We start from the raw sequence: 22,760 nt of genomic DNA, 5'->3' as shown, positions 1-22,760 counted from the left end.
CAGCCGGCGCTGAGCGCGGCAGGCGCGGGAGCTGGCGCTGGAGCCGGAGCGGCGGCGGCGGCGGCATTCACCGGGCGGCGGCGGCGCGGGCTCAGGCACCGGCTCGGGCTCCGGCATGGTGCAATCCGGCCTCGTCCCGGGAGAGCGGGGCCCGTGCGCAGGGCCGGCGCCCGGGGAGCAGCGGCAGCGGCGGTGGCGGTGGTGGCTGCAGGCGCAGGCAGGCGGCAGGTGCTAGAAGCCAGGCTGGGCGAGGTGTGTGCCCGCTGGGCTCCCCGGCCGCCGCCCCCTCACTGCCCGGGTCTTTCCCTCCCTTCGTGTTCCCCAGCGCGTCCAGCCCCCTACCTCCGCGTCTTGGCCCATGGCGCCCCGCGGCTGAGACAGCGCCGCCAGAGACCCCTCCCGCGGGCCTCCCCGGGGCGTGCAGATCCCGGAGCCGCCCGCCCACCCTCCGTGGAGCCTCCCTCCCCTCCTCGCCCGAGTCGGGCGGGACCATGGCTGCGAAGCTGCGAGCGCATCAGGTGGACGTGGACCCGGACTTCGCGCCGCAGAGCCGGCCGCGCTCGTGTACCTGGCCCCTGCCGCAGCCCGACTTGGCTGGCGACGAGGACGGAGCGCTGGGCGCAGGGGTGGCCGAGGGCGCCGAGGACTGCGGGCCGGAGCGCCGGGCAACGGCCCCGGCTATGGCCCCAGCGCCGCCCCTGGGCTCGGAGGTCGGACCGCTGCGGAAAGCGAAGAGCTCCCGGCGGAACGCGTGGGGGAACCTGTCCTACGCCGACCTCATCACCAAAGCCATCGAGAGCGCCCCGGACAAGCGGCTCACGCTCTCGCAGATCTACGACTGGATGGTCCGTTACGTGCCCTACTTCAAGGATAAAGGCGACAGCAACAGCTCGGCCGGCTGGAAGGTGGGGGCGTCCGGCTGGGGAGGGGGCTGGGGACGCCGACTGGGGCTTCCAGGGGCTGCTAGGTGCGCTGGCCTCCAGGCGGGCCGTCAGGAGGAGGGCTCTTTGGCACCCCCAGGGGTCACAGAGTGTGCGCCCAGGGCGTGGAGCCGGCCAGCGGACAGGCGGGGGCGTACTGGGAGCAGCTGTGTGCGTGCTCCCTTGCCTGATGGGAGGTCTGGTGGGGTGACAAGGGACTGTCGCTTTGAGGCGTCCCCAAGGAACGTCCCCACCCTGTCCTTGGGGGCATAGCAGAGGAGCCCATTCCCAGGCCGCGGACATTGGGGAACCTCTCCCTCCTCCCCTTAGTCTGCTTTGTGTGACTCTTGTTTTACCCTTTCCTCCTTAGCACCCTTCTTAGAGCGCTGGAATAATGACTTGGGGCCAATGCCGGCTTTCCCTCCCAAATCTCTATCATTGCCCTTCCTGGAGCTGTCCCCAGGGTGAGGAGTGTGACCATGGGCCCATAGTTCTTCTTGTGGTGCCAGAGTTCACCCTAGAGCACTAACCAGCCTGGGGTGGGGAACTCGGCAGGTGACCTGAGATCTGAGTTCTCCATGGGGTGGCTGCCGCCCCTCCTTACCTAGATCAGGATGAGGGTCACTGGTGATGACCCCTGCTGGTGTGAGGACAGGGTGTTGAGAGCTGGAGATTTGTCCATGCCCACCCAGGTTGCTTTTTTCCACTTCCCTGACTGTCTCAGTCCAGATGCATTTAGGGCCTGGGGGAGGGACAGGGGTACCCCAGGGAGGCCTCCGTTCCAGCCAGTAGAAAGGGGGGAGCCATCTTAGGAGGGGACAGGGGCTTGCTTGGATTGTGGCCTCTCGCGATCCAGCTCCTCTCCTGGCCATCTTGTTGGAGAGTGGTGATAGTCTATGCCTTTGGGGGAGAGGAGGCTGGAGGGGTGCCTCTGCCTAGGAGGTGAGTTGTCGGCCTCCCTGTGGGAGGGGTGGCCTCTGTGAGGGATATCAAGGGAGGGGGCTGTGCCCTGTGGTGCCTCCATGCTGGGTCAGAGGAAGGAGGTGTGCCAGTGGAGGAGGGGAGACTTGTGGGCATGAACAACTCTAGATGCCCAGGGGCAGCATTGTAGAGTCAGGGTGTCCTGCTCTGGGAGCCCATAGCTCTCAGGGTTAGTGCTGGCAGCGTCTGTCCCTCACCAGCCATGATGGGGCAGAAACACAGTTGGGGGCAGCAGTTCAGGGTCTCTTTCCACGTCCCCTCTCCCATCCACTTGGGCTAAACCCCCACCAGAACACATTTCTCCCAAGTGTGTCCTGTGCTTGGGAATCGCTCTCACCTCCTTGCTCCCTATGCCCTGACCTACTCCTCCCTGTAGATATGTTCACTATCCTCAAGGGTACAGAGTTCAGATGCCTCTTCCAGGAAGACTTCCCTAACCCTTTTTAGCTAGCTTAGGACTCCCCCTTCTCTGGCCCTCTCCCTGCTGGTAGCGAGTTTTAGTCATTTGTGTTCTGTCTCATTTCCCCTCTCTGCCCTGTTTTTGGAAGACAGTGGCAGTGTCAGAGCTATGCTGGGTGCCCACAGCACCCAGCATACAGTCTTAACAGCAAGAAGCCACCTGTGTGTGTCTAGTGGGGAACTGAGTGGATGGTGCAGGATGCTGAGGCAGGGGACAGTACATTGGGCCAGAGAGGGCTGGGAGGGCTTCTTGCAGGAGGTGTAGCTCCAGCTGAGCTTGCTGAATCAGGCAGGATGGGGAAAGATGAGAAGAGGGGACATGACGCTGGAAGTCAGGGGAGAACTGCCGTTCATCGAAGGTCTTGGGGCCAAGTTCTGTGAGAGACACCTTCACATATCTTCCTTTAGTGCTCTCAGCAGTCCCTGAGGTAGTTTTACTGTGATCATTTATAAGGAAGGCACTGAGGTCCGTATTTAGACGTGAACTGGTCACACAGTTAGTAGATGGGAAAGCTGGAATCCAACCTATGTATATCTACCTCCAGGGTCCCCAAGCACCTCTGGAACAGTGTCCTGCTGGCAACTGGGGGTGGGAGGGGCACATGGAAGGCTTTTGAATATGGGCAAGTATAAATCCTAAAACATGATTGAGAATGTGCTTGGAGATAATTTGGTTCCATGAGTTCATTTCTCAGACGGTGAGACTGAGGCTGTGGAAGGGGATAGGAGTCTTGCCAGGGCATCAACTAGCAGCAGGCCCTGGATGAGGGCCCAGGCCTCCCGTCTGCCCATTGGATGCAGTTTCCACTGCACCACACCGCTAGTGACACACCGATACTCCCTGCGCCTGGGCTCCCAGTCACAGGCTGGGCATTGAAGAGGGAGCCTCAGGCTTGGGCTCCTTATCTAGGTTTTGGCAGAGACCACTCAGGCACTGAAAAGGGGCCTGCCCCATGCTGTCCCCTTCCACCTCACCCTCTACCCAGCTCCCCAGGGAGCCTCCTTCCCGATTATTCCTGGAGCTTCCTGCACTGCGCCCCTTCCCCATTCTTAGTCATTTTCTCCAGGGACCTGGTGAAAGAGGTATCCCAACTCCTATCCAGGCATAGGTTGACACACAGAGCACATCAGGTGCCAGGCCTGGGGTGCCAGACCTCTCCTCATTCTCCTCCCCTACAAACATATTGCACTTGGATCCCTGGGGTGTACCCAACCCTATGTTAGATGGGGTGGGGGACTGAAGGAGAAGGCATTGATTGGATCTACTTCAGAATGATCAGGATTCAGCCAGTTCCACACCCAGGCCTTGTGTTTTGTAGATAGGAAAGGTTGGGGGTGGGGGGAGGGCTGCGGTAAAGGAGAGTTAGATACCCTGGAGGAGCCAGGGAGGTCCTCACAGAGGAGGTGGCACTTGGTCTGCGCTGCCTTCATCAGGGAAGGGAGAATTTGGGAGATACAGTCTTCCAGGAAGTATTGACTGCATTCCCAAAGGCAGGGAGGTGAAATTGTGCATGTCTGATTTGGGGGACAATCTGGGTGTGCCAGGCTCGAACCGAGGGTGTCCAAGCATGGCAGGGAGGTGGCACGGCAAGGGTAAAATGGGCCAGATCAGGAAGGGCTGACATGTGTGGCCTTATCCCTGTGTTCACATCTGTGATGCAGGGAGGTAGCTAAGTGGTGCAGGACTGGAATTGGAGAAGACAAGACCAGCAGCAGGTGTGGGATACCCAGACCAGGCTGAGGCCTAGAGCCTGGGCTCATTACTGGGAACCCAACCAAAGGGGCTGGTTGTCTTCCCCTCCAGGCTTAGGATGGAGGCTTGGATAGGTGGTCCGTCTCCATCTACAGTGTCCCAAGACTGTGAATATCCAGGTAGAGCCTCCTACTTTCTCTCAGATGCTCCAGTCTCACTTTCCCTTGGCCCTGGACTCCTCCGGGAAGCCTTCCAGGCTGCTCTGAGTTCTGGCGCTCCTTCCACTTAGCACCCCTGGAGTTGTTCTGCCTGCTTTTGTGTTTCCTGGCTGCCAGCTCCATTGGGAGCTCCCAGGCCAGGCATGGGCGCCTCCCATTTCTGTCCCCAGAAGAAGCACAGTGGATGGGGACTTCCCTTCTCTCCCAGGGGAGGGAGCAGCCTGGCTGATGAGAGGTGGGATCAGGAGGGGTGGCGCCACCCCCATCTGGCCCAGTAAGTTCCAGGTGGGGTGGGGCTGGAAGGGAGGGACTGATCTGAGAGGCCAGGGGCAGGGTCTTGCTACAGCCCTGAGCAGCGCTGTCAGCTGAAACCACCCCCTTCCTCTCCCACCAGCCTGCTCCAGCAGGGCTCCCTCCTCCTCCTTTGTCCTCCGGGGATCCCCAGCCCCAAGGGCTGATGGGGGTGCGGGAGGAGGCGGTGTGAGCCCCGGTTGGGGGGTGAGGACACCCCCCTCACTGCATAAGCGGGGGGGGGGAGAGAGAGGCTGGCAGCTGCCCGCCTCCTGGGCACGAGCCCGTGCCAGCCGCTCCTGGCACAGTTGCTGGCACGCCCGGCAGACTCCCACGGCCACCTGCTCACACCCACCCACGAGCGCTGGCGCGCTGCGGGCCCTTCCGGCTTCCCGGGCCTCCCGGCACCCCTCCCCCGCCGCCGTGCTAGGGGGGCCCACCCCGCTCGGCTCCCCGCGGAACCCCTCACTCCCTGCCGGCCCCATGGCAGCCGCCCCCACCACACCCCGGGCAACTTGGGGAGCTGAGGAGGCGGGGCTCAGGGAGGCCCCCGGGGTAGCCACGCGGCGGGAGAGGAGGGGGCCAGGAGGCAGACAGACCGACAGACAGGGTGAGGGCCCCGCCTGCCACCTGGCGCCGCTCCAGCGGGACGATGGCGGGCAGCGCCGTGCCAGGCGGTAATTGCAGACAGACTAATTTAAAGAGATGAGACGGTTATTTTTAACTCGCGTTAAGGTAATGAACGGCGCGGGGGGTTTGCGGGTTCAAAAGTTCAGTGCCCCCACCCCCCACTTTCTGCGGGTCTGTGGGGGCCCCTCTTTGCAGGCCCTGAGGTCTCCAGCCAAGGGGCTGACTCGAGGGAACAGGGAGGTTGAGGAACTGGAGAGGCCCTGCCAGAGGGGCTGGAGGGCTGAGGCGGCCGGGACAGAGGCGCCCGGTGGGGTGGCCCAGAGCACTCCATCAGACCCTCACCGCCACCAAGGCGGGCTGGCACTCCTGTGTTTCAGGTGAGGAAGTGACTTGCCTTGAGGTCGCTACCTCCGAAGTGGTGGACCTGGGAAGTGGACCCCAAGCTGAAGCTTTTGAGCTATTGGGTAGGACTGAGGTGGGGCGGGGGCTAGAGGGAAGGGCTTGTTTTGGACTCTGAAAGGGTTCAGCGCTTGTTCCCTGCAGCCTGCCTTCCCGGTCTTTGAGTAGCAGCTAGTGGTAACCACCACATGGGGTCCTGTCTGTGACTTGTGAGGGTTGAGGGGTAGTCAAGTACTGGGATGTGGGTGTATCAGCTACAGCAGGGGGAGCCCCTTCCTCACCTGTCTCCCTTACCTCCCAGGGACTCACTAGATCCACTTCCCAACTGCAGCTTACCCGGCGTGGGCGTGCCTGGGAAACAGGAGAGGGTGGGTCTGGGCCTGCCTATACATTGGTGCCTGCCCCCTCGAGTTCAAATCAGACTTGGGCTCTCCAAAGAGCTGGAGAGTCCTGGAGCCCAGTCTCCACACCCCTGCCTCCTCCCCAGCTCACCCCCTCTAACACACTCCTGGTGACTGGAAACTCACCCTGTCTGGGATTAACCATTCTGTTGGAAGACAAGTCTCTCTCTATTTTTTTGAGGCAAGGACTCACTCTTTCACCCAGGCTGGCGTGCAGTGGCATAGATCACTGCAGCCTTGACCTCCTAGGCTAAAGTTATCCTCCTACCTCAGCCTCCTGAGTGGCTAGAACCATGGGCATAGGTCATCCCACCTTGGCTAATTAAAAAAAATTTTTTGTTTTGTAGAGACAGAGGTCTTCCCTCTGTTGTCCAGTCTGGTCTTGAACTCTTGGGTTCAATCGATCCACCTGCCTCAGCCTCCCAAAGTGCTAGGATTACAGGCATGAGCCACCATGCCTGGCTGCTAGATGAGTCGTAAAGCTTTTAGGACTTATTTCCTTCTCCACAGCAGTGTTCCATCCCCTTTCAGCATCACACAGGGTGTCCTAGTCCAGCCGTTTGGCATCATTTGGAGTCAGCTGTGGAGTCAGGAGTAGGTAGGGACTGGACAGAACACCTGTAGGGAACCTGATACAGTACATGTGTGAGCTGGAGCAAAGCTCTCTCCCGTTCTGGTTCTGTGTTTTCATCTGTGTCCAAAGGGCCTTAACTCTGTCTCTGATAGGTTCAGTGCTGTAACTTACAAACCCACTAGTTCTAGGAGCCATGAGGGGTTCATTGGACAGGGGGCACATAGTACTGAGAGGACTTCCTCCAGGTGGGCTTATGTGAGTACAGGTGTGGGTGAACTTGAACTTGGGACTCCTGTTTAAAGATGCCTGTCCTGTCTGTGGCAGAACCCAGGTGGCAAATATGCTCTGGGTACAATGAAAGGAGTGTTTATGGTAGTTCCAGCTGGCCGCCAGAGTGGGCAGATGGGGGTTCAGGGTGTTGGGTGGGCATGAGCTCAGGCTCTAGGGCCTGTGTAGGGCTCTCAGGGGGACAGCTGGATCTGGAGCACCCCCTTCTCCTGGCACCCTGGTTGCTATAGAAACCAACTCCTGTTTGGGAGGGTTTGGCTGTTTGCTGCCTCTCCCCACCCCCCAACCCATATGTGGAGGTGGGAGGGGGGCCAGGTGGTGCGTGGGGGAGGGGCCTCCCACACCCTCCCCCCAGGGCCTCCCTCTTTGCAGAGAGAAACCTTTCTGGTCTCTAAGTCGGGGTGCCTCTTATGGAAAGGAGAAAGAGAGGTAAGAGAATTGATGTCTGGGTACTAGGCAGTCAGTGGGCAGTTCACATAAATTCTCTCATTTCACCCTCCCTGGATCCTGCAAGGTACACATTAATAACCCCATTTTGCAGTTGAGGAAATGGAGGACCAGAAAAATGAAGTCATTTGGCCAATGCAGCATAGCTGGGACAGGCAGAGCCTGGATTTAGCCACAGACCCGTCTGTCTCTGCCACGTTTCTCCATCTCCCCATGCTGGTGCTGTCAGCTCCACATGCCAGCCAGCCAGCCCTCCTGCCCCCAGGCTCTCCTGCTCCAGAACCCTCCTGGGCTCCTCAGTTCACCTGGGAGCCAACCAAGTCCAAACTGCTCTGTTGGGACCCATAGGCCCTCAGCCCGCCTTGTCCAGGCCCTGCCTTCCTCCCACTTTTCCCGCTTCCTCTGATCCCAGGTTGCCCTGGCATTGCCACCTTCACATCTGACCTGGAGTTCTCAACCCACACCCACCACTGCTGTCACACGGTCACCAAGGCATCTGTTGATTCTCCTTGGCCGATCCCTCCGATGCACCTCAGAAACTAGGCGGGGTCTTGGGTGGTTTGAACAAAGACCACCATCCAGTTGATTCTGGAACCCAGCACTTTTGACTGAGAATTCCTGCTTCAAGTCCTCAGTTATTTGCAACCTGGCTGATGATCAGTCACCTAGAAGCTTTCCGACAACACAGGCTTCCAGTCCCCAGCTCAGACCCTCTGAATCAGGCTCTCAGCAGGTGGGCTCTGCAATCTGTGTATGGCTAGTGAGAGGTCATTCTGAACCAACGCCTTAGAGGGCGGCTTATTGGCCCCTTGCCTGTCTCCTCATCTCCTCCTCCCAGTGTGGACCAGCTTCTTCCCCAAGCAGGCTGCCCAGGTTGAGGCTATGCCCCTCCTCCTTGCTCCTTTTGGGTCCTCCAGAGATCTGAACCCCAGGCAGTCAGCACCAAGGGACTGGGCCACCACATCAACATCACGCAGCCACCCCATGGCTTATAAATCACGCTGTATAGGATGTGGATGAAGAGAATGGAGCCACAGCCAGGGCTGATATGATTTGCCACTAGGAGCCTTTGCTGCAGGAGGGAGGGAGGGCTACCCTGGGCTCCTGCAGTCCCTTGGCAAAAGGGCAGAGAACCCCGGGCAGCCCCTGGGGGCAAGGCCAGAGTCTATGTGGTTGTAAATACTCGGGAAGCCTCTCTAGAACTGGAATGGTGAAGAAACTTGAGAGTCACAGCCCCTGCTTGGAGAGCTCCCCATACGGTGGATGAGAGGAGTGTGTATATAGCTGCTTAATCCAGTCCTGGGGCCTCAGTAGGACACTCAAGGCCTGGCCACCAGCCCTAGTCAACCTCTCCAGCCATCCTCCCATCTTCTGACCCTTGCCTTACCCACACTGAACTATTCTAGCTCAGGATTCAACCTGCCATGTGCCATTACATACATTCTTTCATTTAATTTCCCAGCAACCCTGTGAAGCTGGTAGGGTTACTTTCCCCATTTTGTAGGTGAGAAGAAGAATGAGAAAAGTAAGCAGCTTGAAGAGTACCCTACTCTTAGTGGCAGAAAAACAAAAACTCTCCAGGGCTAACTCCACCCTAGGCCAGAGCTCTGACCTTCCTCCCTTCTTTCCCTTCCCCCTCCCAGTCATTGTCTGTCTGCCCTCCCTTGGATTTTGGCCCTCAGGCTGCTAGCCTGGGGAATGGCTCTGGGATCCCTGCCTCCCATTCCCAGATAGAGAGCTCCCTGAGGGCCGGGGCAGACCAGCCTAATGTTCCCCTGATCTGCAGACCCCAGGGCTGAGGCCGCTCCCTCCATTCCCTGTGATCCAGGGCTACATTCACTGGGTACCTACTCTGCAGGGCTGCTGGGTGGGGACTGGACTGGCTCCTTGACCTTGAGATCCCAGCCTGCAGGGGTCAAGCTAGGAGATAAAATGAGGACACTGACTCTGATGCTGGGTAAAAGCTGCTCAGGGTCATGCTGGGAGGGCAGATAATGAGCTGTGAGTGTTTGGAGGTAGAGGAGGGGAAGGGAGACAAAGCAGACCAACCCAGGCTCTGGGCTTCTCAGTGTAAACCCTCAATGGGAATGACATGGGCAGAGATCACTCAAGGTGCTGTGGGGAGTGGACAGGAGAGAGAGGCTGGCCCAGGCACCCAGTGTTGGCCTGCTACTGGGGTCCAGGGGAGAAAATGAACCTGAGATAGGGCAGAGGCCCAAAGAGTCCCCAATGCCAAGCCTGGCGTAGGGAGCACCCCTCGGTGCCTTGAGAATCCCTCAGGTAAGGTGCAGCCTTGTGGTTAGGAGTCTTGGAGGCAAACAGGAGGGCAGAACCTAGCTCTGCTTACCCTCTTCGTAGCCTTGGGCAACTCTGAGCCTCAGTTTCTTCCTCTACGAAATAGGATAATAGAGTCTTTCTTCGAATGCCTCCCTTTCCTGTCCCTGAGATCGAGGTGTCACATATTCAGGATGTCCAGGCTCCCTCCTGCCCTTAGGTGGGCCAGCTGCTTTCTGGCGTCCGGAGCCTTCTCCGAGGCCTTGGATGACAAGCAGTCCGTTTTAGGTGCCCCATTTTCACAGGTGAAGGAAATGTCTTGTTTAAGGTCATGTTTGAGCCCAGGACTGTCTGCCCCTGGACACTGCCTCCTCTTTGCCCCACTGGCAAGCTGTGTGACCTTGGGCATGGCCCTTCCTTCTCTGAGTTCCCCTCCCCCAACACTCTGGGAAGCTGTGAGGCCTCTTCCTTCTCTCCCCTGTCCCCTCCCTCTGTCCTCAGCTGGTCTCCTCCTCCTCCTCTTGTAACCTGAGCTGGGGCCCTGGGGGAAGGGGCTTGTCCTCTGCCTAAGGCACCTGCCAGCTGAACAGATGTGCAGAGATGGAGGGCCCGGGGGAAGGGATTGAGGGCTCTTAGCCCGACAGGGCTGGGGCTGGGGCAGGCAGTGCTCAGTACACCCTACCCTGGCCTCTGGCCTCTGCCCCTAGGGCTTACTCTGAGCACTTGTTCATTTTTCAGTGGACATTCAAGTGCTCCAACATGTCCTGCAAGGACCTCTCAGTCTCTAGAAGACAGATGGCAGATGAGGGCTGGTGCCCTGGTCTGGATGGGCCGCCCTGGGCTCCTGGAGCCCCTTGGCGTGGGGACAGAGGGCCAAGGGCAGCTCCTGGGGGCAAGGCCAGTGTCTGTGTGGGTGGCCATGCCCCTGGGAGAGCAGATGGTTCTCTTGGCACCATGCCTACTCTTCCTCTTTCTCCCCCAGGAGCCAGCCTGCAGGGCTGGGGCACAGCTGCTGGGCCCTCCCCAGAGCTGGGCTCAGGGCAGGGCTGAGTGAGGTCACTGCAGCTGCTCCCAGGGCCTGGGGCAGGGGAGTGGGGAGGTGCTGCCTGCAGAGGGAGGGAGGGGCTCCGACTGAGAGGAGAGATGGAAAAGTCTGAATGCTTTGCATTTAGGAATTCCGTTTAATCCTGGATGAAGGAAGGTTTGTGAGGGGGTTGTTGAACCAGTGTGGACAGTCCCCTGCCCCTAGCCCAAGGCTCACCCTAGAGCTTCTGCTTGGCTTTGGCTCCTCTCTGGAGGTTTTTCAGGGCAGGAAGAAGAGCAAGGGCCATGGGTGCAAATTCCTGCACCACCACTTACACTATGCGACCTTGGGCAAGTCAGTTTGTCTTTGGGAGCTCCAGTTTCTCATCTGGAAAATGGGGATGATAAATCAACGAGAGGGTTGTTAGAAAGATACAAAAATCAACCAGAGAGTTGTTACAATAAGCTGATAATTTCTGAGCGGCAGCACGTGGTCAATATCTCAGAAGCAGCAGTCCTTCCCCCCTCACTGCCTCATTTTCCCAACGAGGCAGGAAGTACTGAGGATAAGTAGGGAGGTGGCAGAAGCAGCAGGAGCTGCAGGAGAAAGCATCAGGGAGGAGGGTCACACAGGACCCTGGTAGGGGGAGGGCAAGGCTTGGAGCTCTGGCCTGAGATTTGGCTGAACAGAAACTACACAGAAATGTCAGGCCTGAGCAGCTCACAGCTGCTGAGGGTTCCATCCTATCTGTTGACTTTCTGTGAGCCAAGGATTGCCCTACAAAGTTCAAGTAGGGAGGCCGGCTCAGACACCATTTTACTCTGGTTGCTGTTAGATCTCTGCAGGAGCACTGAGGTGGTAGCATCTATCTTTGCCTAGGGGATGAGGAAGGTACCACAGAGCTGGCCTTGATGGAAGAACAGGAACTGGTAGAGCAGAGAGAGGGACAAGAGTAAAGGGAGTAGTTTGCAAAGGCACAGGGATGGTGACATCCAAGGTAGCTGGAGGCCCAGATGGTCCTGAAGGAAGGAGGTGATGAGGTTGGAGGACATCAGAGGGCTCTTTACTATCAGTCTGGGATTGGACCCAAGCCCATGGGTGACAAGAGTGGTCATTGGAGCAGTGCGAGGCTGGACTTTTGTTGGTGGTTTATTTGCTGCCCAGCCTGGGTGTGTGGGCTCTGCTTTCTCTGGGAGGGTGCCAGAGCCTCATGCTTTGCTTTGGCTACTGGTTCCTCCTGGCCCCAGGCTACCCACTCTGGGATCCACTGCTGATCCTGAGCCCACTCACTTGGAGACATCTGTGGCCCTGTGCCCCCACCTGCCTTCTATCCCTTCTGCACGGCAGACCCTCGTGCCGAAGATTTGCACATGGCCTCAGGTCCCTGGCATCATTCAGGTCGCCTCTTTCACCAGGGAGAAGCCTGGACTGAGAACCTGAACTTTACCTCAGATGGCAGGGCAAGTGACTCTCAGGGAGTCTGTGGCTCTGTCTAACACAGATGTGTGTTCCAGGCTGGAGCCCCAGAGTGGGGTGGGGGCAAGGGGTGGAACAGGGAGGCTCCTGGAGCTCTGAGACAGGAAAGGGATGCCATTCTTGACATCCAGGATCTCATCCAAGGTCCAATATGTCCCTGTGGATGTTGGGATTGTAATCCCCATTATAGTGGAGACCCATAGTCACATGGATGAAGTGGGATTTTGTCCCCTTCCTTTGACCTCTCTGTATGCAGGAAGGAAGGACAGGAGGGAGGGAGGAAATGGGAGTCATAGAGGGGATCGGAGCCCTCCCTTACCACAGTCCCGCAGGTGGTCACTGCAGTAACAACAGGTGCTGGGTCATTGTCCCCATCAGGTAGTCAGGGTTAGTCTCCTGAGGGAGGGGCTGGGCTGAACCTTTGACTGTGGTGGAACCTGGACAGGCATCCACACCTGATCTTCGGCTTGGGCTGCAATGGGTGGACACAAGACCCAGGGCCACACTTGGAGGATCCTGGAAGACCCCAGGTGCCACGGAGGCCAGGAGGTAGCACAAGATTGGTGGTAGGTGGGGCACAGTGCTTGTCTCCTCTCTCTGATGAAAGCTAGGAGATTTGGGGCTTGAGCGTCAAGGTGGAGGTGGCCACTGGGGTGGACAGGAGAGCAGAGTGTCCCTTGCCACATTAGGGCTGGGTGTGGGAAGAGCCCTGGTTTTAGAATCCAATATCCCTAAGACCCAAGCCTGGCTCCATCATTTCCCAGCTTTGTGGCCTCATGAGTCATTTAACCTACCTGAGCCTCAGTTTGCCCCCTTTGTAAAATGGCAGTACCTACTTACAGGATGGTTACCAGGATTAAAGGAGCCTAGCCTATGCTGGGCATGTAGTGGGTGGTGCCCTTTTCTGGCTTCAGCATTTGGATCACATGCCAGTGGTGTGCAGGAGCTGGCTTGCACTGGCTCATGGGGGCTGATCGTGCACACTTCCTCCCATTTCTGCATTCAGTGACGTCATGTGGCAGCTTAAAACTGGCTATGATGTGAGTATCCATTCCACAGAAAGCAGCAAAATCGACAAATCAAAGCAGGTGTTTTGTTTTTTTTTTAAACTTCCAGAAGAGCTGGCTGTTAAACATTTGCCAACACACCACTGAATGTGCCCCAGGAAAGGTAACTTCCCCCAGCCCCACTGCCCAGGATCAGGAGAAGATGGCACAGAGATGGCCAGGCATGGTAACTCACACCTGTAATCCCAGCAGTTTGGGAGGCCGAGGCGGGAGGAATACTTGAGGTCAGAAGTTCGGGACCAATGTGGGCAACATAAAGAAACCTTGTCTCTACAAAAAATATATAAATTAGCTGGGTGTGGTGGCGAACACCTGTGGTCCCAGCTACTCAGGAGGCTGGGGCGGGAGGAGGAGGTAGAGGGTCCTCACTTGAGCCAGGAGGTAGAAGGTCCAGTGAGCTATAATTGCACCACTGCACTCCAGCCTGGGTGGGAGACGGAGACTCTGGCAAAAAATAAAAAAAATAAAGACCCTGGCTCAAAATACATAAATAAAATAAAAATAAAAAAAGAAGTTGGTACAGAGACCATGAGTCCATGTCCCAGAATCCATCCTGTGGGCCCTCTGTAGCCACAGTAGGGACAGAACAGGAGGCAGAGCAATAGCAGAGTTCTGGCTCAGCCAAGCAGCCTAGAACTCAAAGTCCATGGCCCCTTCTGGGCCTGGAGAAATTGGAGGTAGTTATGGCACCAGGCAGCCCTTGTAGGTGTGGGACAGCAAATGAGGGGACCTCTCTTTTTCTCTACGCTCTCCTTTGGCCTACAGAGATCTGGCTGGCCCTGGCTGGAGACGTAAGATTAGATGAGGTTGAGCTGTCAGAGAATGAAGCTGTGCTGGGAGGAGAAATGAGGTTGTACTGGAAGATAAACGAGGTTGTACTGTCAGGGAATGAGGTGGTATTTGGAGGCAAGGTGAGGCTGCATTATTAGATAAATGAGGTTGTACTGTCAGGGGATGAAGTGTACTTGGAGTAGAGATGACGTCCTGCTGGATCAGTCAGGTTGCGCTGTCAGAGAACACAGCCACACCACAGGAAGAAGGAGAGTGTCCGACTTGGAGGATAAATGAGGGTGTCCTGCTGGATAAATGAGGGGGTCCGTCAGGTGAATGGAGTGCTGTTAGCAAATGAGGTTGTACTTGCTGGATAAATGAGACTGGTGTGCTGGATAAATGGGGTTGTGCTGTCAGGTGAATGCATTACTGCTCGTGGGTGAAGGGCATCCCGGGAATAGATGAGGGTGTCCTGCTGGATAGATGAGCTGCCACCACCAAATGGATCAGACCCTGTCCATGAGGGAGGTGCCATCAGCAAGGACGAGGTTATTCTGTTCCCATTGGGGCCCCTGGAGTGTCTTCTGGCCCAGGAGAGACCTTGGTGTATGCTAGCCCTGGGTTATCCAAGTGTCTCTGGGGAGCAAGGTGGGGGCTGGGGAGGGCAGGCAGCTGCATTGTGTGCCCTAGGACCTCTCCACCCCCAGTGGGTGCCCTACCTGTCTCCCTGGCTCCCCTCAGTGGATCAAACTGCTGTGGACATTCTCGCCCCACTGCCTGCTTCTCACCCTGCCTGTGTCTTGTTTCTGCCCAGTTTGGAAAAGCCCCTATTATGTGCCAGCCAGTCTGTCCAGTCTCATTTAATTCTCTCTACAACACAGTATTACTCCTCCTGTTACATCCACTTTCTCTTATTCATTCATTCATCCATCCATTCATTCATTCGACAAACACTTAAGTGTCTAGTACGTACCAAACGCATGAGGTACGGTTAAAAAAAAGGATAAAAATCACTGCCCTCATGAAGCTTACATTCTAACATAAAGACAGAGGACAAATAATGTATTAATTTAGAACATGGTAATTGCTTTAGAAAAACATAGAGCAGAATCAGGGGGCCAAGAAATTCCAGGGAAGAACAGTTTTTAAGAGCAGTCAGGATGGGCCTTGTTCCAAAAGGTGACATCTGAACAAAGACTCGAAGAAGAAAGATCTCTGTGGATATCTGGGGGCAGGCGGGACCCTGCCTGGCAGGTTTGAGGATGGAGGGAGGGATGGAGCGGGGCATCTGCACAGTCACTGAGGGTCTTGTGGGCCATGGCAAGGCCGTCGTTCCTCTGAGTGAGATGGAGGGTGTCGGAGGGATCTGGGCAGGAATTGACATGATCCTGCTTATTTGAAGGGTCACCCTGGCTGTCACGTGGAGTGCTGTAAGAAAGCGAGGGAGGGAGCAGGGAGCCATTTGAGGACTGGAGCTTGAAAGCATCTTGCCCCAGGGTCCAGCACTCACGGGTGATGGAGGTGAAACTGGAATCCAGTTCCAATGCTAGAGCCCTACTCTAGCCCCCTCCCTTGGTGGGGAGTCCCTGAGTTCTGGGCTCCCTGCCCCAGGCTCTGAGGGAGAACAGGGTAGGCATGAGATGTAACCCACTGTCTTTTCTCTGTCCCCAGATGGTCTCCCTTGGGCCGTGAATCAGGGAGGTCCTGACTCCCCTAGCAACATGCTCCAGGTCTGGATGTAGGTGTGGGAGGCATGAGGCCCCAGAAGCTGGGCCCAGCTCTGGGCACCAGGGGAGCCCGGGCATGCCAGGGCTGTGGCTGTGGTGGTGGGTTGCTAGGCGACTCTAAGAGGGAGCCCTGGTTACTGCTGCCTGGCAGAGGCATCTCCCTCCTCTGCCTCTTTCACCTCCTCCATGGCCTCTGGCCCCCAAGGAGGCCTTGTGGTGTGAGCCAGAGCTATGATCAGTGCTTGCCACTGGATCTGGCAGGCAGCTCTGATTGGTACCAGGTGGCTGGGCCCTGAGGAGCCAGACTAGGCTGCAAAGCCTGAGCTTCTCTCATGGGGCACAGCCCTGCAGCACACCTGGTTCAGAGCCCAGCTCAGCAGTCAAAGGCCTAGGTCCTCGCTCAGCTCTGAACCACCTCGTCTGCCCTTAGGCAAGGCATGGCATCCCTCTGTGCCTTGGCTACCCCATCCATCTTGCCTGCAGAATCCTCCCCAGGAGCTTCATCTTCTGTGAAGAAGGGTTCTGAGTGCATGGGGATCCAGGTACTCCTGTCCCCACCCTGATGGCTTGAGTCTGTAATGCTTAAATTTTGCACTAAATCTCACTTATAGGAAGAGTTCCACTATTTAAGAAAAATGTTTGAAAACCTCTGGACTGAATGATTCTAAGGATTTTCAGTGTCAAACTGAAAAGGTCCCGAGTACAACTTAACCATCTCCTTAGTTTACAGTTCAGGACACTGAGGTTTCTCCCCAAAGAAGGAGAAACTTCACCTAGGTCAGGCCTGGTGGAGTGAGAGGAACACTGAGCTGGGGTCGGGAGCCTGGGCTCACATCCCTGCTCTGCCACCAGGCCTCGGACAGCCTTGGGCAAGTGCTTTCTTCCCCCTGGGTTGGGCCAGCCATGGTTTCAGGCTGAGGCTTGAGCTCCAGGAGTACCTGGCTGGATATGGGACAGAGCAGGGAAGGATACAAACCTTCAGAGGCCTCGGGCTTGTCTGTGTGGTAATCTAAAATATTTGAATAACATGTATGAAGAAAATGTGGATGGATTATGAAGTATATGCAAAATTCCCTTGAATTCTAAAAAGGAAGCTTAGACTTGCAGGAAATGCTGACCTGCGCAGCATGCCCTCAGACTTCCCCTGCTGCCAGCTTCTAGGAATGGTTTACATGGAACGTTTGAGGAGCACTGGATACAGGCTTCCTAAGATTCTTCGGGATTCTCAGACCTCTTTCTTCCATGGGAGAATGTGATGACCTTTAGACTTAGAATAAAGACCAACTTGCAATCCCAGCGCTTTGGGAGGCCGAGGCAGGTGGATCATCTGAGGTCAGGCATTCAAGATCAGCCTGGCTAACATGGTGAAACCCCATCTCTACTAAAAATTCAAAAATTAGCAAGGTGGTAGTGGCACACCTGTAATCTCAGCTACTCGGGAGATGCAGGAGAATCGCTTGAGCCTGGGAGGTAGAGGTTGCAGTGAGCTGAGATCACACTACTGCACTCCAGTCTGAGATACAGAGTAAAACTCTCAAAAAAATAAAAATAATAATAATTTAAAAAAAGGAAGACCAGGGGGCCAGGCGCGGTGGCTCAAGCCTGTAATCCCAGCACTTTGGGAGGCCGAGGCGGGTGGATCACGAGGTCAAGAGATCGAGACCATCCTGGTCAACATGGTGAAACCCCGTCTCTAGTAACAATACAAAAAATCAGCTGGGCATGGTGGCGCGTGCCTGTAATCCCAGCTGCTCAGGAGGCTGAGGCAGGAGAATTGCCTGAACCCAGGAGGCGGAGGTTGCGGTGAGCCGAGATCGAGCCATTGCACTCCAGCCTGGGTAACAAAAGCGAAACTCCGTCTCAAAAAAAAAAAAAAAAAAAAAAAAAGAAGACCAACCTGAAATCAATACCTGGCATAGCACTTTAGCTGTGTGACCTTGGCAACTCACTTAACATCTCTGAGCCTTACTCTCCTGTTATGAGGCAGGGATCACAATCTCTGACTTGTATGGAGTTCAACTAATGATGACATGAGATAAAGTCCTTAGAGTGCCCAGGGCTGAATGGGCAGGTGCTGGCTAGGTGCTGGTACCTGGAACTGTCCTTTCTCCAGAACATAATGACATTGATAAAGTGGAGTTGCCTGAGTGACCTCCAGCTGGAGAAGTGAAGAGTTGGGAGGTGGAGCCTCTTGTAAGCCAGACAATCCTATGGGGGAGGAGAACTGAGGCCTCCTAGGAGCCTGAACACAGGTGTGGGGGAGGGGCTGGGGAGCCAGCTGCAGGGGTGGGAACAGGAAGGGGGTATCTACTTGAGGGAGCACCACTCCCTAGGGGCCCAGCTCCCCCTCCTCTCAGGGCCTCAGGAGAATCAGGAAGGGCAAGGCTGGCAAGTCCCAGATGTTGCCTCCAAAGGCCAGAAAGTGCCAGAGATAGGGAGCCTGGGGCCCTGAGGAATCAGGTTGGTGCCTGGAGCTGGGGGTGAGGGGTGGGAGGGTACCCTGGGCAGCAGGAAGGACCCCTCCTCCCGGAGACTGGTGGAAAGGAGGCAGGAGGGAGAGCCCTCACAGAGCAGTGACTATAAGTGTGGCTGGGTGGATTCACAGGTTAAGAGCAGGTCCATGAGCTGGGCAGGGATGGAGTGGTACTCAGCATCGTTGCCTAGCTGTGGGGCCATGGGAAGTTACATCATGCCTCTGGGCCTCCGGTCCCCAGTGCATGAAATTGGAGAATGCCAGCTTCCCAGAGTTGTTGGTGACCAGCACAGTTGCACTCAAGACATGATATTAAAGAGATGGAAACAGAGCAGGTCTGTTGGGAGACCTACGGGGTGAGGTCTTCTGGCCAGAGTGAGGTTATAACCAACGTTTATAAACACCTGGTGTGCAAACACTTATTTGTGCACATGTAATGATCTTACAACCTTAAGAGGTAGTTACTGAATATAGCCCACTTTTTCAGAGTCATTCACTGAGGCTCACAGAGACTGAGTAAACAGCTTATGGTCATATAGTTAGGCAGCCAAAGAGCCAGACATCCTGCCTGGCCCTCTGATACCCAAGCCCCTGCTGTTTCCATAGCAGTACCTGGACCAGGAGGTTGAGGCCACCACGTAAGAGGCTCCAGAGGTGGGGTGCGACAGGCCCAGCCAGAGTTCTACTCCAGATTCCAGTGGGGCCAGTGGACTCCCTGCCTTCCTCTGTCCTCAGAACAGGCCTGGCAAAATCAGGCAGTGACATGGGGAACACCAGATACTGGCACAGCAGAAATTAAAAAGAGGATATATGCAGAGGTGGCAGAGGCGAAGTCCAGGGAGGAACCGAGGGACAGCAGAAGAGGCTAGGCCACCTTGGGCAATCCCCTTCCTCTCTCTGAGCCTAGGTCTTCTGGTGTGTGAATGGGGACTTTGCCGCACACTTTGTGGGGATTTTCTGAAGGCTCCACCAGGAAGGGGCTTGGAAGGCAGGCAGGTGGGTCAGGAGAGGGCAGGCTGCAGCCCAAAGGACAGACAGGAGACCTGAGCTGGCCTGAAGGTGGGCACTGAACAGGGGTGGAGGCTGAGGTCTCCATGGCAAAAGGACATCTTTTGAGGGTCCTGCTGGAATCGAAGACCTCTGTGGAGTTCACAGCAGCTCAGAGAAGTTAGGGTGATACCTCTGAAAATTCTCAGGCCTGTACCCACCTTGGGGACCCCCAGCCTACTCTGCTTGTCCTGGCCAGGCCCTCCCAGCAAAGGGTTAACAGTCTTCTCTACCTGCAGTTGCATTTTAAAGACACGAAATTAAAGCAGGTAATTTATTCTCCCCACACACGAAAGAGCAATTAGTTCTAAACAGGGCTTAATCAGTCACCGCGAGATTGATTTCTGGAGCCCTGGGTTTTCGGGCTCCTGGCGCCATGCCAGGCTGGGGAGGGAGGGGGGCGGACAAATGAGCCGCGGCGGCATAAGCCCTTACGTAATCTGCTGGGGGCCCTGGCAGCCTGGTTAGCCTCGAGTGGGGCTCGGCTGTGCTGAGGAGAGAGGGTCCTGCTTCCAGCTGCAGGACCCCCGCAGGCGCAGAGTAACCCACAGGATTGGCCATGACCCCAGGGAAAGGCTAGGACCAGAGTTCTGGCCCCCACCCTCTGGGCAGTCTCTGTGTGGGGGTGGGGCGGGATGGGGGTGCGGTTCTGGGGCAGAGGGTGGGTACTCTGGGTTTGTCCCAGCCGGTACTTACACCTGTCCCCTCCTCTCAACCCCCTTACCTCATCTTCTTCCCTACCTCCCCCTCTTCTTTCCATCACATCTTCTCTTTCCCCATGGCCTCCTCACCCCCAACTCCCACCCGCGCCCTTGTCTCTGGCCACAGAACTCCATCCGGCACAACCTGTCGCTGCACACCCGTTTCATCCGCGTGCAGAACGAGGGCACCGGCAAGAGTTCGTGGTGGATGCTGAACCCCGAGGGCGGAAAGACAGGCAAGACCCCGCGGCGCAGGGCCGTGTCCATGGACAACGGGGCCAAGTTCCTGCGCATCAAGGGCAAGGCGAGCAAGAAGAAGCAGCTGCAGGCGCCCGAACGAAGCCCGGACGACAACTCCCCGGGCGCGCCCGCCCCGGGGCCGGTGCCTGCCGCAGCAAAGTGGGTCGCCAGCCCCGCCTCGCACGCCAGCGACGACTACGAGGCGTGGGCCGACTTCCGCGGCGGCGGGAGACCCCTGCTTGGGGAGGCGGCCGAGCTGGAGGACGACGAGGCCCTGGAGGCCCTGGCGCCATCGTCGCCGCTCATGTACCCGAGCCCCGCCAGCGCGCTGTCGCCGGCGCTGGGCGCACGCTGTCCCGGGGAGCTGCCCCGCCTGGCCGAGCTGGGAGGCCCGCTGGGCCTGCACGGCAGCGGCGGCGGCGGCGCGGGGCTGCCAGAGGGCCTGCTGGACGGCGCGCAGGACGCGTACGGGCCGCGGGCCCGCTCCGGGACGCCCGCCTACTTCGGCGGCTGCAAGGGCGGTGCCTACAGCGGGGGCGGGGGCTTCGGGCCGCCGGCGCTGGGCGCCCTGCGCCGCCTGCCCATGCAGACCATTCAGGAGAACAAGCAGGCCAGCTTCGCGCCGGCCGCCGCGCCCTTCCGCCCCGGGGCGCTGCCCGCGCTGCTGCCGCCGCCGCCGCCCGCGCCTAGGCCCGGCCCGGTGCTGGGCGCGCCGGGGGAGCTGGCGCTGGCGGGCGCGGCCACCGCCTACCCCGGCAAGGGGGCGGCCCCATACGCGCCGCCCGCGCCCTCGCGCAGTGCCTTAGCCCACCCCATCAGCCTTATGACGCTGCCCGGCGAGGCGGGCGCCGCGGGCCTGGCACCGCCCGGCCACGCCGCCGCCTTCGGGGGCCCGCCCGGCGGCCTCCTGCTGGACGCGCTGCCCGGGCCCTACGCGGCCGCCGCTGCCGGGCCGCTAGGCGCCGCCCCCGACCGCTTCCCAGCCGACCTGGACCTCGACATGTTCAGCGGGAGCCTCGAGTGCGACGTGGAGTCCATCATCCTCAACGACTTCATGGACAGCGACGAAATGGACTTCAACTTCGACTCGGCCCTGCCTCCGCCGCCGCCGGGCCTGGCCGGGGCCCCGCCCCCCAACCAGAGCTGGGTGCCGGGCTGAGGGCCGCCTTCCGCCCCTGGGCGCCCCGTCCCGTCCCCTAGGGGTCTCTGTTTTCCCATCCCGATTCCCGGGCCCCCGCCCCCGACTCCAGCTCCCCGGGAGTACCCAGGAGGCGGCCCCATCCCAGCTAGGGATCCCTCACGGGGGCTGGCAGCGGGGGAAGGGGAGGGAGGGGCCGGGGCACCCCAGCGCTCCTGCCCACACTCCTGAGATCGGCCCCCTCCTCCTTGGCAGGAAGCCTGGGAGAGGAGGCTGAATTCCAGGCTGGCTGGGAGTAGGGAGGAGCAGGGTGGGCCGCCTGGTGTGGACCGTGGTCGGGGAAGCCAACTAGGAGATGTGCCAGGGTGCTTTTCCAAATCTTCAGTTTCATTTGCGGAGCCCTAGCCGTGACCCCGCGCCCACCCCAAACACGCATCTGATTCCCACTTGACACACTTTCCCACTGGTCTTAGTCTCACCCACCCGAAGCCAGCAGCCCTCTCCCGAAAACTCACGCCTACCTATCCATCCACCCTGAGCAGCCCTCCACCCCCAAATCGCCCTCCGATGACCGCCACCCCAACAGTTCAGCCTCCCCATCTCATCCCTGCCGGCCTTGGCTTCTCCGTGCCTCGGTCGGAGTCAGTCCTTCTCTTCAGCCGCCCCTACCCCCTAGTACTGGTCTCAGCTTCTCCAGCGAGCCTCAGCCCGGTCCACCCCTAACCCCGACACCCCTTTCTCCGCGCCAGTTCTGGCCCTTCTCCCATATTTATAAGTGTCCGGTCGGGGCGGGCGGTGGGCGCGGCGTCCCCGGCTCGTATCGTAGGCAGTGTACCGTGGCCGTGCCGTCAAGAGTGTGCGTGTGCGTGTGTGCCGTGTCGAGGCTGTGTAGAGTGCATTGTACAGCATATTTTCATGAATAAAATTGTTTTAAATATTTCCCGCGCCTTGGGCTAGCGGGAGGGGAGTGGTAGGGGAGGATAATTGACAGGGAACTTGGGGGCAGGGGGAGGGTTCCTGTGTCTGAGTCACTATTGTGGCTTTGTGTCTGGGTACTCGTCAGCCTTTGCTACACGAATGCTCCTCTGTCCCGCACACACTGGTTAAGCGCCTACTGAGTTTCCCGTACTGAAGATGTGCTTTGTGGAGCTCTGCACCTGTTTCTGTGAACACGTGCATGCAGGAAGTTTTGGCCCAGGAAAACACATCCTAAATAAGCCTCAGAGATTGGGAGGGGATGCACAAATATTTACTGAGAACCTTTAGTGCCAGGCTCTGTGTTGGACGTGAGTTCTGTTCCCATTGTACAGATAAGAAAAGGTCAGAGAGAGAAAATGACTTGGGGAGGTGGGTAGAGATGATGAAAAGAGAACCCTTTGAGGTGCACAGACTGCTCTTGGAATCTATTGTCTGCAATTTGCCAGCTGTGTAACCTTGGGAAAATTTTCAACCTCTGAAGCCTTGTCTTTCCGGACTACAGCATGGAGTAGTAGCATCCATCTCATAAATTTCTGTGAGGCC

General features: G+C 57.7%; 1 protein-coding gene across 1 annotated transcript; it reads left to right on the top strand.

Annotated features, from left to right (window-relative positions):
* On the top strand, positions 1 to 22,179 carry FOXO6 (forkhead box O6). Its single transcript, XM_017541787.2, has 2 exons — positions 1 to 905; positions 19,989 to 22,179. Exons 1-2 carry the CDS (start codon positions 492 to 494, stop codon positions 21,258 to 21,260), a joined length of 1,686 nt encoding a protein of 561 aa, XP_017397276.1. The 5' UTR covers positions 1 to 491; the 3' UTR covers positions 21,261 to 22,179.
* The last annotated feature ends 581 nt before the right edge of the window (positions 22,180 to 22,760 follow it).

This window comes from Cebus imitator, unplaced genomic scaffold (genome assembly GCF_001604975.1).
Source record: "Cebus imitator isolate Cc_AM_T3 unplaced genomic scaffold, Cebus_imitator-1.0 Scaffold136, whole genome shotgun sequence".
NCBI lineage: Eukaryota > Metazoa > Chordata > Mammalia > Primates > Cebidae > Cebus > Cebus imitator.
Note: the sequence above shows the minus strand (reverse complement) of the source record. Positions and strands in the feature narration are given on the sequence as shown.

What these genes read in the sequence shown, in the direction of transcription:
- FOXO6 (XM_017541787.2), top strand. Translation starts at nt 492, where the DNA reads ATGGCTGCGAAGCTGCGAGCGCATCAGGTGGACGTGGACCCGGACTTC. An exon ending in ACAGCTCGGCCGGCTGGAAG is followed by an intron (nt 906 to 19,988) that starts GTGGGGGCGTCC and finishes CTCTGGCCACAG; the next exon opens with AACTCCATCCGGCACAACCT.